This window comes from Pseudophryne corroboree, chromosome 7 (genome assembly GCF_028390025.1).
Source record: "Pseudophryne corroboree isolate aPseCor3 chromosome 7, aPseCor3.hap2, whole genome shotgun sequence".
Lineage (NCBI taxonomy): Eukaryota > Metazoa > Chordata > Amphibia > Anura > Myobatrachidae > Pseudophryne > Pseudophryne corroboree.
The window spans coordinates 66,210,230-66,227,125 of NC_086450.1; the positions used below are offsets into that span (position 1 = coordinate 66,210,230).

The 16,896-nt window shown below is 49.5% G+C and overlaps 1 protein-coding gene across 1 annotated transcript in view; it reads left to right on the plus strand.

Moving 5' to 3' along the window:
- PCNT (pericentrin) overlaps positions 1–16,896 on the plus strand; it is a 474,261-nt gene that overhangs the window by 113,491 nt on the left and 343,874 nt on the right. The window contains exon 15 of the mRNA XM_063933256.1: positions 8,628–8,812. Within this exon, the coding sequence (XP_063789326.1) occupies positions 8,628–8,812 (185 nt within the window). The remainder of the gene's footprint in view (positions 1–8,627; positions 8,813–16,896) is intronic.

The following is a 16,896-nucleotide window of genomic DNA, read 5'->3' on the forward strand; positions in this document are numbered from 1 at the left end:
AAGAGAAGCAATAGGACACGAGGACATGCACTGAGACTGGAGGGGGGGAGGTTCAGGGGAAATTTGCGGAAAAATTATTTCACAGAAAGGGTAGTGGACAAGTGGAATAGCCTCCCATCAGAGGTGGTAGAGGCTAAGACAGTAGAGCAATTTAAACATGCATGGGATAGACATAAGGATATCCTTACAAAGAAATAAGGATCAAATAAGGTTAGTGATAAAAAAAAAGAATAAAAAAAAAAAAAAAAAAAAGGGGCAGACTAGATGGGCCAAGTGGTTCTTATCTGCCGACAAATTCTATGTTTCTATGTTTCTATGGTGACCACGGATGCAAGCCTCCGAGGATGGGGAGCAGTCACTCAGGGAAGAAACTTCCAAGGGCTGTAGTCAAGTCAGGAGGCTTGTCTGCACATCAATATCCTGGAACTAAGGGCCATTTACAACGCCCTGAGTCAAGCAGAGCCTCTGCTTCGCAACCAACCGGTGCTGATTCAATCAGACAACATCACCGCAGTGGCTTATGTAAACCGCCAAGGCGGCACAAGAAGCAGGGTAGCGATGGCGGAAGCCACCAGGATTCTTCGTTGGGCGGAGAATCGCGTGCAAGCACTGTCAGCAGTGTTCATTCCGGGAGAGGACAACTGGGAAGCAGACTTCCTCAGCAGGCACGACGTCCACCCGGGAGAGTGGGGACTTCATCAAGAAGTCTTCACACAGATTACAAATCGATGGGAACTGCCACAGGTGGACATGATGGCATCCCGCCTCAACAAAAAGCTACAGAGATATTGCGCCAGGTCGACCCTCAGGCGATAGCTGTGGACGAACTAGTAACACCGTGGGTGTTCCAGTCGGTCTATGTGTTTCCTCCTCTTCCTCTCATACCCAAGGTGCTGAGAATCGTAAGAAAAAGAGGAGTGAGAACAATACTCATTGTTCCGGATTGGCCAAGAAGGACTTGGTACCCGGAACTGCAAGAAATGCTCACAGAGGACCCATGGCCTCTGCCTCTCAGACAGGATCTGTTGCAACAGGGGCCCTGTCTGTTCCAAGACTTACAGCGGCTGCGTTTGACGGCATGGCGGTTGAACGCCGGATCCTAGCGGAGAAAGGCATTCCGGATGAAGTTATTCCTACGCTGATAAAGGCTAGGAAGGACGTGACAGCAAAACATTATCACCGTATATGGCGAAAATATGTTGCTTGGTGTGAGGCCAGGAAGGCCCCTACAGAGGAATTCCAGCTGGGCCGGTTCCTGCACTTCCTACAGTCAGGAGTGACTATGGGCTTAAAATTAGGGTCCATAAAGGTCCAGATTTCGGCCCTATCCATTTTCTTTCAAAAGGAACTGGCTTCGCTTCCTGAAGTTCAGACTTTTGTAAAGGGATTGCTGCATATTCAGCCCCCTTTTGTGCCACCAGTGGTACCTTCGGATCTTGTTGAGTTTCCTGAAATCTCACTGGTTTGAGCCACTTAAGACCGTGGAGCTAAAGTATCTCACGTGGAAAGTGGTCATGCTATTGGCCTTAGCTTCGGCTAGGCGTGTGTCAGAATTGGCGGCTTTGTCATGTAAAAGCCCCTATCTGGTTTTCCATATGGACAGGGCAGAATTACGGACTTGTCCGCAATTTCTGCCGAAGGTGGTGTCATCTTTTCATTTGAACCAACCTATTGTGGTGCCTGCGGCTACTCGTGACTTGGAGGACTCCAAGTTGCTTGATGTAGTCAGGGCTTTGAAGATTTATGTAGCCAGGACAGCTGGAGTCAGGAAAACTGACTCGCTGTTTATCCTGTATGCATCCAACAAGCTGGGTGCTCCTGCTTCAAAGCAGAATATTGCTCGCTGGATCTGTAACACGATTCAGCAGGCTCATTCTGCGGCTAGTTTGCCGCATCCAAAATCAGTGAAAGCCTATTCCACAAGGAAAGTGGGCTCTTCTTGGGCGGCTGCCCGAGGGGTCTCTGCATTACAGCTTTGCCGAGCAGCTACTTGGTCGGGTTCAAACACCTTTGCAAAGTTCTATAAGTTTGATACCCTGGCTGAGGAGGACCTTGTGTTTGCCCATTCGGTGCTGCAGAGTCATCTGCACTCTCCCGCCCGTTTGGGAGCTTTGGTATAATCCCCATGGTCCTTACGGAGTCCCCAGCATCCACTAGGACGTTAGAGAAAATAAGATTTTACTCACCGGTAAATCTATTTCTCGTAGTCCGTAGTGGATGCTGGGCGCCCGTCCCAAGTGCGGACTTTCTGCAATACCTGGGAGGAGGGGCATAGAGGGAGGAGCCAGTGCACACCAGTAGTACTAATTCTTACTTAGAGTGCCCAGTCTCCTGCGGAGCCCGTCTATTCCCCATGGTCCTTACGGAGTCCCCAGCATCCACTACGGACTACGAGAAATAGATTTACCGGTGAGTAAAATCTTATTTTTTCTGACGTCCTAGTGGATGCTGGGAACTCCGTAAGGACCATGGGGAATAGACGGGCTCCGCAGGAGACTGGGCACTCTAAAAGAAAGATTAGGTACTATCTGGTGTGCACTGGCTCCTCCCTCTATGCCCCTCCTCCAGTTAGAATCTATGCCCGGCCAGAGCTGGGTGCTCCTAGTGGGCTCTCCTGAGCTTGCTAGAAAGAAAGTATTTGTTAGGTTTTTTATTTTCAGTGAGATCTGCTGGCAACAGACTCACTGCTTCGTGGGACTGAGGGGAGAGAAGCAAACCTACCTGCGTGCAGCTAGCTTGTGCTTCTTAGGCTACTGGACACCATTAGCTCCAGAGGGTTCGAACACAGGGCCTGACCTCGATCGTCCGTTCCCGGAGCCGCGCCGCCGTCCCCCTTGCGGAGCCAGAAGACAGAAGAAAGGAGATGAAATCGGTGGCAGAAGTCTCCGGTCTTCATTAAGGTAGCGCACAGCACTACAGCTGTGCGCCATTGCTCCCACTGCACACCACACACTCTGGTCACTGTAGGGTGCAGGGCGCTGGGGGGGGGGCGACCTGGGCAGCAATAAGAATACCTTTTGGCACATTATGCACATGATACAGTCTGGAAAACTGTATATGTGCAAAAACCCCAGCCATGAAGATATACAAAACGCGGGAGAAGCCCGCCGCTGAGGGGGCGGGGCCTTCTTCCTCAGCACACCAGCGCCATTTTCTCTGAACAGCTCCGCTGAAAGGACGCTCCCCAGGCTCTCCCCTGCAGTATCCTGTACATGAAGGGTAAAAAAGAGAGGGGGGGCACATAAATTTAGGCGCAAATAAGATAATAAGCAGCTATTGGGAAAAATCACTCAGTATAGTGTAAATCCCTGTGTTATATAGCGCTGTGGTGTGTGCTGGCATACTCTCTCTCTGTCTCCCCAAAGGACTTTGTGGGGTCCTGTCCTCGGTCAGAGCATTCCCTGTGTGTGTGCGGTGTGTCGGTACAGCTGTGTCGACATGTTTGATGAGGAGGGTTACGTGGAGGCGGAGCAAGGGCAGATAAGTGTGGTGTCGCCCCCGACGGGGCCGACACCGGATTGGATGGATATGTGGAAGGTCTTAACAGACAGTGTCAACTCCTTACATAAAAGGTTCGATGACGCAGCAGCCTTGGGACAGCCGGGATCTCAGCCCGCGCCTGCCCAGGCGTCTCAGAGGCCATCAGGGGCTCATAAACGCCCGCTAGCTCAGATGGTAGACACAGATGTCGACACGGAGTCTGACTCCAGTGTAGATGAGGATGAGACAAATGCACAGTCTACAAAAGCCATCCGATGCATGATTACTGCAATGAAAAATGTATTGCACATTTCTGATATTAACCCGGTTACCACCAAGAAGGGTATTATGTTTGGGGAGAAAAAGCAGCCAGTGACTTTTCCCCCATCTGATGAATTAAATGAATTGTGTGAGGAAGCGTGGAGTTCCCCCGATAAGAAACTAGTGATTTCTAAGAGGTTACTGATGGCGTACCCTTTCCCGCCAACGGACAGGTTACGTTGGGAAACATCCCCTAGGGTGGACAAGGCGCTCACACGCTTATCAAAAAAGGTGGCACTGCCGTCTCAGGATACGGCCGCCTTAAAGGAGCCTGCAGATAGAAAGCAGGAAGCTATCCTGAAGTCTGTGTATACACACTCAGGTACTATACTGAGACCTGCTATTGCTTCAGCATGGATGTGTAGTGCTGCAGCCGCATGGTCTGATTGCCTGTCGGACAACATTGATTCCCTCGACAGGGATACTATTTTGCTAACCATAGAACATATAAAAGACGTCGTCTTATATATGCGGGATGCACAGAGGGACATTTGCCTGCTGGCATCTAGAATTAATGCAATGTCCATTTCTGCCAGGAGAGTATTATGGACTCGGCAGTGGACAGGTGATGCTGATTCTAAAAGACACATGGAGGTTTTGCCTTTATAAGGGTGAGGAATTGTTTGGGGACGGTCTCTCGGACCTCGTATCCACGGCAACAGCCGGGAAGTCAACTTTTTTTTACCTCCGGTTCCCTCACAGCCTAAGAAAGCACCGTATTATCATGTACAGTCCTTTCGGCCTCAGAAAGGCAAGCGGATCAGAGGCGCATCCTTTCTGCCCAGAGGCAGGGGTAGAGGAAAGAAGCTGCACCAGGCAGCCAGTTCCCAGGAACAAAAATCCTCCCCCGCTTCCTCTAAGTCCACCGCATGACGCTGGGGCTCCACAGGCGGAGCCGGGTGCGGTGGGGGCGCGTCTCCGAAACTTCAGCAACCAGTGGGTTCGCTCACAAGTGGATCTCTGGGCTGTACAAATTGTATCTCAGGGATACAAGCTGGAGTTCGAGGCGACTCCCCCTCGCCGTTACCTCAAATCAGCCTTGCCAGCTGCTCCCAGGGAAAGGGAGGTAGTACTGGCGGCAATTCACAAGCTGTACCTCCAGCAGGTGATAATCAAGGTTCCCCTCCTTCAACAGGGACGGGGTTACTATTCCACAATGTTTGTGGTACCGAAACCAGACGGTTCGGTGAGACCCATTCTGAATTTAAAATCCTTGAACACTTTTATATAAGGAAGTTCAAGTTCAAAATGGAATCGCTCAGGGCGGTTATTGCAAGCCTGGAAGAGGGGGATTTTATGGTGTCGCTGGACATCAAGGATGCTTACTTGCATGTCCCCGTTTACCCACCTCACCAGGAGTACCTCAGGTTTGTGGTACAGGATTGTCATTACCAATTCCAGACGTTGCCGTTTGGTCTGTCCACGGCACCGAGAGTATTACCAAGGTAATGGCCGAAATTATGATACTCCTTCGGAATAAGGGAGTTATAATTATCCCATACTTGGACGATCTCCTTATAAAGGCGAGGTCCAGAGAGCAGTTGTTAGTCAGCGTAGCACTCTCTCAGGAAGTGTTGCAACAGCACGGCTGGATTCTGAATATCCCAAAGTCGCAGCTGATTCCTGCAACGCGTCTGCTCTTCCTGGGCATGATTCTGGACACAGAACAGAAGAAGGTGTTTCTCCCGGTGGAGAAGGCCCAGGAATTGTCATCTCTGGTCAGGGACCTCCTGAAACCAAAACAGGTGTCGGTGCATCACTGCACGCGAGTCCTGGGAAAGATGGTGGCTTCTTACGAAGCAATTCCCTTCGGCAGGTTCCATGCAAGGATCTTTCAGTGGGATCTGTTAGACAAATGGTCCGGATCGCATCTTCAGATGCATCGGTTGATCACCCTGTCCCCAAGGGCCAGGGTGTCTCTGCTGTGGTGGCTGCAGAGTGCTCATCTTCTCGAGGGCCGCAGATTCGGCATACAGGACTGGGTCCTGGTGACCACGGACGCAAGCCTCCGGGGATGGGGGGCAGTTCCTCAGGGAAGGGAACTTCCGAGGACAGTGGTCAAGTCAGGAGACTTCACTACACATAAATATACTGGAACTAAGGGCAATTTACAACGCCCTGAGTCAAGCAGAGCCCCTGCTTCAAAACCAACCGGTGCTGATTCAATCAGACAACATCATGGCGGTCGCCCATGTAAACCGCCAGGGCGGCACAAGAAGCAGGATGGCGATGGCAGAAGCCACAAGGATTCTCCGATGGGCGGAAAATCACGTGCTAGCACTGTCAGCAGTGTTCATTCCGGGAGTGAACAACTGGGAAGCAGACTTCCTCAGCAGGCACGACCTCCACCCTGGAGAGTGGGGACTTCATCCAGAAGTCTTCACGCAGATTGTAAACCGTTGGGAACGGCCACAGGTGGGCATGATGGCGTCCCGCCTCAACAAAAAGCTAAAAAAATATTGCGCCAGGTCAAGGGACCCTCAGGTGATAGCTGGGGACGCACTAGTGACACCGTGGGTGTACCAGTCGGTTTATGTGTTCCCTTTTCTTCCTCTCATACCCAAGGTACTGAGGATAGTAAGAAAGAGAGGAGTAAGAACTATACTCATCGTTCCGGATTGGCCAAGAAGAACTTGGTACCCAGAACTACAAGAAATGATCTCAGAGGACCCATGGCCTCTGCCTCTCAGACGGGACCTGTTACAGCAGGGGCCCTGTCTGTTCCAAGACTTACCGCGGCTGCGTTTGACGGCATGGCGGTTGAACCCTGGATCCTAACGGAAAAGGGCATTCCAGATGAAGTGATTCCTACGCTGATAAAGGCTAGGAAAGACGTGACAGCACAACATTATCACCGTATATGGCGAAAATATGTTGCTTGGTGTGAAGCCAGGAAGGCCCCTACAGAGGATTTCCAGCTGGGTCGATTCCTGCACTTCCTACAGTCAGGAGTGACTATGGGCCTAAAATTAGTATCCATAAAGGTCCAGATTTCGGCCCTATCTATTTTCTTTCAAAAAGAACTGGCTTCACTGCCTGAAGTTCAGACGTTTGTTAAGGGAGTGCTGCATATTCAGCCCCCTTTTGTGCCTCCAGTGGCACCTTGGGATCTTAACGTTGTGTTGTATTTCCTGAAATCCCACTGGTTTGAGCCACTTAAGACCGTGGAGCTAAAATATCTCACGTGGAAGGTGGTCATGCTATTGGCCTTAGCTTCGGCTAGGCGTGTGTCAGAATTGGCGGCTTTGTCATGTAAAAGCCCATATCTGATCTTCCATATTGACAGGGCAGAATTGAGGACTCGTCCCCAATTTCTCCCTAAGGTGGTATCAGCGTTTCATTTGAACCAACCTATTGTGGTGCCTGCGGCTACTCGGGACTTGGAGGACTCCAAGTTACTAGATGTAGTCAGGGCTTTGAAAATCTATGTAGCCAGGACGGCTGGAGTCAGGAAAACTGACTCGCTGTTTATCCTGCATGCACCCAACAAGCTGGGTGCTCCTGCTTCAAAGCAAACTATTGCGCGCTGGATCTGTAACACGATTCAGCAAGCTCATTCTGCGGCAGGATTGCCGCATCCTAAATCAGTAAAAGCCCATTCCACAAGGAAGGTGGGCTCTTCTTCGGCGGCTGCCCGAGGGGTCTCGGCTTTACAGCTTTGCCGAGCAGCTACTTGGTCGGGTTCAAACACATTTGCTAAGTTCTACAAGTTTGATACCCTGGCTGAGGAGGACCTTGCCTTTGCTCATTCGGTGCTGCAGAGTCATCCGCACTCTCCCGCCCGTTTGCGAGCTTTGGTATAATCCCCATGGTCCTTACGGAGTTCCCAGCATCCACTAGGACGTCAGAGAAAATAAGAATTTACTCACCGGTAATTCTATTTCTCGTAGTCCGTAGTGGATGCTGGGCGCCCGTCCCAAGTGCGGACTCTCTGCAATACATGTATATAGTTATTGCTTAACTAAAGGGTTATTGTTATGAGCCATCTGTTACTGAGGCTCAGTTGTTGTTCATACTGTTAACTGGGTATGGTTATCACAAGTTGTACGGTGTGATTGCTGTGGCTGGTATGAGTCTTACCCTGGATTCCAAATCCTTTCCTTGTTGTGTCAGCTCTTCCGGGCACAGTTTCCTTAACTGAGGTCTGGAGGAGGGGCATAGAGGGAGGAGCCAGTGCACACCAGATAGTACCTAATCTTTCTTTTAGAGTGCCCAGTCTCCTGCGGAGCCCGTATATTCCCCATGGTCCTTACGGAGTTCCCAGCATCCACTACGGACTACGAGAAATAGAATTACCAGTGAGTAAATTCTTATTTTTATGTGCATCGCAGACGCAGCTAAAAGCGACTCACCGTGTACTAGAGACTGTAACTGCTCAGGAACTGGTTTTACACACGTACAAATTTGCAGATAAAGCACAACAGAACTTGGCATGAGGACAAGCTGCAGCTGCCGCATAGTAGCACTTCTTACGCAGATTCAGACTCGGTCGCACACAGAAGTACAAATGTGTAATAGGACACATCTGCAAGAGGTCACTCATTTACTTTGACTTTTTTGGGCTGGAATACACATTCTATTTTGATTCATGGTTACTTGTATGCGGTCAGTCTGGTTATAAAACCATCTGTACATGTCACTTCAGTTGTGTGAGGTGACATCTGCAAGTGTTGTTCTTTCAGATCGGTGCAGAGACAGCGGCATGTGAACTTGGTCCCATATTTGTCTAATCTCTGTTCTGTGATAAATACGTAATTGCTAAAGAACCAGCCTGTTGGTTTGTGTTTGTTTTTACATTTGCGGTGAAAGTGAATATTGTTTTCCAGAGATAACAAGGATACATCTTCGGAACACCCAGAAAACGGTCAGCCATGAAAACGAAGAGACTGAGAGAGAACAGCCTTTGGGAGATGATCACACTCTGGACTTTGATATACCACATGGTGGAGAAGTAAAGATTTTAGACTGGTCAGGCAGTGGTGACCACGTGTGTTTCAGGCAATTGGACAAGGCAAATATGAGAATATATATATATATATATATATTTTTTTTTTTTTTTTTTTAATGGTATTTTACAAAAAAAAAACACCTCCATTAAAGAGCAAGCATCAGAACAGTAATTTTATGTAGTTCACTGACTGTGTTTTGGTTAATTTCATTTGTGCTCAACACTGATCCCATTTTAAATACATGCTTGTCCATTAAAAACGTTTCTGCTGCGGGGTACACTGGGCTCCACAAGGATAGACATAGGGGGTGTAGAGTAGGATCTTGATCCGAGGCACCAACAGGCTGAAAAGCTTTGACTGTTCCCAGAATGCATAGCGCCGCCACCTCTATAACCCCGCCTCCCTGCACAGGAGCTCAGTTTTGTAGTTGGTGCCGCAGATAGCAGGCACATAACAGAGGGGCTGCTCCAGGCAGCCCTAAGAAGAGTTTATTTTTTTAAGAAAAATTGAAGACTACAAGGGCAGCAGCGGTGTGTAAATGTCAGAGACATTCACTGCTGCAGCTCCTGCTCTCCCCAGCGGCGCTGTACTCTCCCGAGCCCTGGTTGCCAGGTAACTACAGCAGGAGGCTCCGGTTTTCTTCATGGTCAGGCACACACGACGGGGGCTCTCCGGGTTCACGTGGCCGCGCTTCGGGAGGTGGCGAGTGGGTCCCGCTTGCGTACTTTATCGCGATCCGGCGCGGTCAGTGGGAGGTGGGCCGCGCGCGCTGGCGGTGGACACTGTGGCAGTACAGGCGATCCCACTAGATCACCAGGGCATGGGTGCAGGTCAGGTTTTCTCTCTAAACCATTTTAATAGTAGCCCACAGTACCCGGTGGTTTTGCCAGCAGGGGGATAAGGCTTAGACCTGAAGCCCCCCCAGGGCACCATTTCCCGCAAATGTTCCTGACCTGAAGCTGCATATTTGTCTCTCCCTCACTCCCTGTCAGTGTTTGGGCGCCATATCTCTCAGCTTCACTGTTCCTGGGACTGCTTGGGCAAATCCTCCTGTGTATAGCCGCCTGGTTGTCAGTGCTGTGACTTTACATGACACTTAAGTATTCTACCTGCCTTTTAGACAGTGTTAGTTAAGAAAGAGTGCACTTAGTCAGGGTTTTCTAGTACAATTACCCTGTGATATACATCCAGTTCTTACTGTGCAGTATTATATCTATTGACTACATAGCTATATTTCTCTAACGTCCTAGTGGATGCTGGGGACTCCGAAAAGACCATGGGGAATAGCGGCTCCGCAGGAGACTGGGCACAAAGTAAAAGCTTTAGGACTAGCTGGTGTGCACTGGCTCCTCCCCCTATGACCCTCCTCCAAGCCTCAGTTAGATTTTGTGCCCGAACGAGAAGGGTGCAATCTAGGTGGCTCTCCTAAGCTGCTTAGAGTAAAAGTTTAAATAGGTTTTTTATTTTCAGTGAGACCTGCTGGCAACAGGCTCACTGCATCGAGGGACTTAGGGGAGAGAAACGAACTCGCCTGCGTGCAGAGTGGATTGGGTTTCTTAGGCTACTGGACATTAGCTCCAGAGGGACGATCACAGGCCCAGCCATGGATGGGTCCCGGAGCCGCGCCGCCGGCCCCCTTACAGATGCTGAAGCAAGAAGAGGTCCATAAATCGGCGGCAGAAGACTTTCCTGTCTTCATAAGGTAGCGCACAGCACTGCAGCTGTGCGCCATTGCTCTCAGCACACTTCACACTCCGGTCACTGAGGGTGCAGGACGCTGGGGGGGGGGCGTCCTGGGAAGCAATGAATTTACCTTAGTTGGCGAAAAATACATCACATATAGCTCCTGGGCTATATGGATGTATTTAACCCCTGCCAGTTTTCCAGTAAAAAGCGGGAGAAGAGCCCGCCGTGAAGGGGGCGGGGCCTATCTCCTCAGCACACAGCGCCATTTCTCTATCGTCCTAAGTGGATGCTGGGGTTCCTGAAAGGACCATGGGGAATAGCGGCTCCGCAGGAGACAGGGCACAAAAAAGTAAAGCTTTTACCAGATCAGGTGGTGTGCACTGGCTCCTCCCCCTATGACCCTCCTCCAGACTCCAGTTAGATTTTGTGCCCGAACGAGAAGGGTGCAATCTAGGTGGCTCTCCTAAAGAGCTGCTTAGAGAAAGTTTAGCTTAGGTTTTTTACTTTACAGTGAGTCCTGCTGGCAACAGGATCACTGCAACGAGGGACTTAGGGGAGAAGTAGTGAACTCACCTGCGTGCAGAGTGGATTTGCTGCTTGGCTACTGGACACTAGCTCCAGAGGGACGATCACAGGTACAGCCTGGATGGTCACCGGAGCCGCGCCGCCGGCCCCCTTGCAGACGCTGAAGAGAGAAGAGGTCCAAAATCGGCGGCTGAAGACTCCTGAGTCTTCATAAAGGTAGCGCACAGCACTGCAGCTGTGCGCCATTTTCCTCTCAGCACACTTCACACAACAGTCACTGAGGGTGCAGAGCGCTGGGGGGGGCGCTCTGAGAGGCAAATAAAAACCTTATTAGAGGCAAAAAAATACCTCACATATAGCCCACAGAGGCTATATGGAGATATTTAACCCCTGCCTAACTTCAAAAATAGCGGGAGACGAGCCCGCCGTAAAAGGGGCGGGGCCTATCTCCTCAGCACACAGCGCCATTTTCTCTCACAGAAAAGCTGGAGAGAAGGCTCCCAGGCTCTCCCCTGCACTGCACTACAGAAACAGGGTTAAAACAGAGAGGGGGGGCACTGATTTTGGCGATATTGTATATATATAAAAGATGCTATAAGGGAGAAACACTTATATAAGGTTGTCCCTATATAATTATAGCGTTTTTGGTGTGTGCTGGCAGACTCTCCCTCTGTCTCCCCAAAGGGCTAGTGGGTCCTGTCCTCTGTCAGAGCATTCCCGGTGTGTGTGCTGTGTGTCGGCACGTGTGTGTCGACATGTATGAGGACGATGTTGGTGAGGAGGCGGAGAAATTGCCTGTAATGGTGATGTCACTCTCTAGGGAGTCGACACCGGAATGGATGGCTTATTTAGAGAATTACGTGAGAATGTCAACACGCTGCAAGGTCGGTTGACGACATGAGACGGCCGACAATCTATTAGGACCGGTCCAGGCGTCTCAGAAACACCGTCAGGGGTTTTAAAAACGCCCATTTACCTCAGTCGGTCGACACAGACACAGACACGGACACTGAATACAGTGTCGACGGTGAATAAACAAACGTATTTCTCATTAGGGCCACACGTTAAGGGCAATGAAGGAGGTGTTACGTGTTTCTGATACTACAAGTACCACAAGAAAGGGTATTATGTGGGAGTGGAAAAAACTACCTGTAGTTTTTCCTGAATCAGATAAAATAAAATGAAGTGTGTGATGATGCGTAGGGTTACCCCGATAGCAAATATTGGCGTTATACCCTTTCCCGCCAGAAATTAGGGTACGTTGGGAAACACCCCTTAGGGTGATAAGGCGCTCACACGCTTATCAAGTGGCGTTACCGTCTCCAGATGCGGCCGCCCTCAAGGAGCCAGCTGATAGGAAGCTGGAAAAATATCCTAAAAAGTATATACACACATACGGTGGTTATACTGCGACCAGCGATCGCCATCAGCCTGGAGATGCAGTGCTGGGTTGGCTTGGTCGGATTCCCTGACTGAAAATATTTTATTCATGTAGAGCATTTAATAGGATGCATTCTATATATATGTATGTGAGATGCACAGAGGGATATTTGCTCTCTGGCATCAAGATAAGTGCGTTGTCCATATCTCCCAGAAGATGTCAGGGACACGACAGTGGTCAGGTGATACAGATCCCATACGGCAGATGGAAGTATTGCTGTATAAAGGGAAGGAGTTATTTGGGGGTCGGTCCATCGGACCTGGGGACCACAGCAACAGCTGGGAAATCCAACCTTTTTTACCCCAAGTTACATCTCAGCTAAAAAAGACACCGTCTTTTCAGCCTCAATCTTTCCTTTCCCATGAGGGCATGCAGGCAAAAGGCCAGTCATATCTGCCCAGACATAGAGGTAAGGGAAGTAGACTGCAGCAGGCAGCCCTTTCCCAGGAAAAGAAGCCCTCCACCGCGTCTGCCAAGTCCTCAGCATGACGCTGGGGCCGTGCAAGCGGACTCAAGGTGGGGGGGTAGTCTCAAGAGTCTCAGGGCGCAGTGGGATCACTCGCAAGTTGACCCCTAGATCGTACGAGTATTATCCCAGGGGTAAAGATTGGAGAGTCGAGACATCTTCTCCTCGCAGGTTCCTGAAGTCTGCTTTACCAACGGCTCCCTCCGACAGGGAGGCAGCATTGGAAACAATTCACAAGCGGTATATCCAGCAGGTGATAATCAAAGTACCCCTCCTACGACAAGGAAAAGGGTATTATTTTTTCCACACTATATTGTGGTACTGAAGCCAGACGGCTTGGTGACACATAGTCTAAATCTAAAATGTTTTGAACACTTACATAAAAGGTTCAAATCGAGATAAAGTCACTCAGAGCAGTGATAGCGAACCGGAAAAAAGGGGACTATATCAAGGGTACCTCTGGTTCGTGGTACAGAACTGTCAATATCAGTTTCAGACGATGCCGTTTGAATTATCCACGGCACCCCGGGCCTTTTTACCAAGGTAATGGCCGAAAAGATGTTTCTTCAAAGAAAAAAGGCATCTAAATTATCCCTTACTTGCACGACCTAAAAAGGGCAAGTTCCAGAGAACAGTTGGAGGTCGGAAGAGCACTATCTAAAGTAGTTCTTCGACGGCACGACTGGATTCTAAATATTCCAAGAATCGCAGCTGTTTTCCGACGATACGTCTGCTGTTCCTAGGGATGATTCTGGACACGGTTCAGAAAAAGGTTTTTCTTCCCGAGGAAAAAGCCGAGGAGTTATCCGACCTGTCAGGAACCTCCTAAAACCAGGAAAGGTGTCTGTACATCAATGCACAAGAGTCCTGGGAAAAATGGTGGCTTTTTACGAAGCAATTCCATTCGGCAGATTCCATGCAAGAATTTTCCAAAGGGATCTGTTGGACAAATGGTCAGGGTCGCATCCTCAGATGCACCTGCGAATAACCCTGTCGCCAAGGACAAGGGTATATCTTCTGTGGTGGTTGCAAAAGGCTCATCTATTGGAGGGCCGCAGATTCGGCATACAGGATTTGATCCTGGTGACCACGGACGCCAGCCTGAGAGGTTGGGGAGCAGTCACACAAGGAAGAAACTTCCAGGGGGTATGGACGAACCTGGAAAAGTCTCTTCACATAAACATTCTGGTACTAAGAGCAATCTAAAATGCTCTAAGCCAGGCGGAACCACTCCTGCAAGGAAAACCGGTGTTGATTCAGTCGGACAACATCACGGCGGTCGCCCATGTAAACAGACAGGGCGGCACAAGAAGCAGGAGTGCAATGGCAGAAGCTGCCAAGATTCTTCGCTGGGCGGAGAATCACGTAATAGCACTGTCAGCAGTGTTCTTCCCGGGCGTGGACAACTGGGAAGCAGACTTCCTCAGCAGACACGATATTCACCCGGGAGAGGGGGGTCTTCATCCAGAAGTCTTCCACATGCTAATAAACTGTTGGGAAAGACCAATGGTAGACATGATGGCGTCTCGCCTCAACAAGAAACTGGACAAGTATTGCGCCAGGTCAAGAGATCCACAGGCAATAGCTGTGGACGCACTGGTAACACCTTGGGTGTACAAATCAGTATATGTGTTTCCTCCTCTGCCTCTCATACCAAAGGTATTGAAGATTATACGGTGAGGAGGAGTAAGAACAATACTAGTGGCTCCGGATTAGCCAAGAAAGACTTGGTACCCGGAACTTCAAGAGTTGGTCACGGACGACCCGTGCCCTCTACTTCTGAGAAGGGACCTGCTACAACAGGGTCCCTGTCTCTTTCAAGACTTACCGCGGCTGCGTTTGACGGCATGGCGGTTGAACGCCAGATCCTAAAAGGGAAAGGCATTCCAGAAGAAGTCATTCCTACCTTGATTAAGGCAAGGAAGGAAGTCACCGCGAAACATTATCACCGCATTTGGCGAAAATATGTCGCGTGGTGCGAGGATCGGAGTGTTCCGACGGAGGAATTTCAACTGGGTCGTTTCCTACATTTCCTACAATCAGGATTGTCTATGGGTCTCAAATTGAGATCTATTAAGGTTCAAATTTCGGCCCTGTCAATATTCTTCCAAAAAGAATTGGCCTCAGTTCCTGAGGTACAGACTTTTGTTAAAGGAGTACTGCATATACAGCCTCCTGTGGTGCCTCCGGTGGCACCGTGGGATCTAAATGTCGTTTTAGATTTCCTCAAATCCCATTGGTTTGAACCATTGAAAAAGGTGGATTTTAAATATCTCACATGGAAAGTGACTATGTTACTGGCCCTGGCTTCCGCCAGGAGAGTATCTGAATTGGCGGCTTTATCTTATAAAAGCCCTTATCTAATCTTCCATTCGGATAGGGCAGAACTGAGGACTCGTCCGCATTTTCTCCCTAAGGTGGTATCAGCGTTTCACCTGAACCAACCTATTGTGGTGCCTGCGGCCACTGGCGACTTGGAGGACTCCAAGTTGTTGGACGTTGTCAGAGCCTTAAAAATATACATTTCAAGCACGGCTGAAGTCAGAAAATCTGACTCGCTGTTGATACTATATGCACCCAACAAGTTGGGTGCCCCTGCTTCTAAGCAGACGTTTGCTCGTTGGATTTGTAACACAATTCAACTTGCTCATTCTGTGGCAGGCCTGCCACAGCCTAAATCTGTTAAGGCCCATTCCACAAGGAAGGTGGGCTCATCTTGGGCGGCTGCCCGAGGGGTCTCGGCATTACAATTCTGCCGAGCAGCTACGTGGTCGGGGGAAAACACGTTTGTAAAATTCTACAAATTTGATACCCTGGCAAAAGAGGACTTGGAATTCTCTCATTCGGTGCTGCAGAGTCATCCGCACTCTCCCGCCCGTTTGGGAGCTTTGGTATAATCCCCATGGTCCTTTCAGGAACCCCAGCATCCACTTAGGACGATAGAGAAAATAAGAATTTACTTACCGATAATTCTATTTCTCGGAGTCCGTAGTGGATGCTGGGCGCCCATCCCAAGTGCGGATTATCTGCAATACTGTACATAGTTATTGTTAACAAATTCGGGTTATATTGTTAAGGAGCCATCTTTAAGAGGCTCTTTCTGTTATCATACTGTTAACTGGGTTTAGATCACAAGTTGTACGGTGTGATTGGTGTGGCTGGTATGAGTCTTACCCGGGATTCAAATTGCCTCCCTTATTGTGTACGCTCGTCCGGGCACAGTACCTAACTGGAGTCTGGAGGAGGGTCATAGGGGGAGGAGCCAGTGCACACCACCTGATCTGGTAAAAGCTTTACTTTTTTGTGCCCTGTCTCCTGCGGAGCCGCTATTCCCCATGGTCCTTTCAGGAACCCCAGCATCCACTACGGACTCCGAGAAATAGAATTATCGGTAAGTAAATTCTTATTTTTTCCCACACAGCTCCGCTGGTAGGAAGGCTCCCAGAATCTCCCCTGCATCCTGCAACTACAGAAACAGGGTAAAAAAGAGAGGGGGGCACTTATTTGGCAAAATAACAGATATAAGCAGCTATAAGGGATAGACACTTATTGTAAGGTTGTCCCTATACATATATAGCGCTCTGGTGTGTGCTGGCAAACTCTCCCTCTGTCTCCCCAAAGGGCTAAGTGGGTCCTGTCCTCTATCAGAGCATTCCCTGTGTGTGTGCTGGGTGTCGGTACGTGTGTGTCGACATGTATGAGGAGGAAAATGATGTGGAGGCGGAGCAGAGTGTCTGTAACAGTGATGTCACCCCCTAGGGGGTCGACACCTGAGTGGATGTACTGTTGAAAATTACGTGACAGTGTCAGCTCTATATAAAAAAACAGTGGTTGACATGAGACAGCCGGCTACTCAGCTTGTGCCTGTCCAGACGTCTCATAGGCCGTCAGGCAGATGGCAGATACAGACGCCGATACGGATACTGACTCCTGTGTCGACGGTGAAGAGACAACCGTGATTTCCAGTAGGGCCACACGTTACATGATTGAGACAATGGAAAATGTTTTATACATTTCTGATAATACGA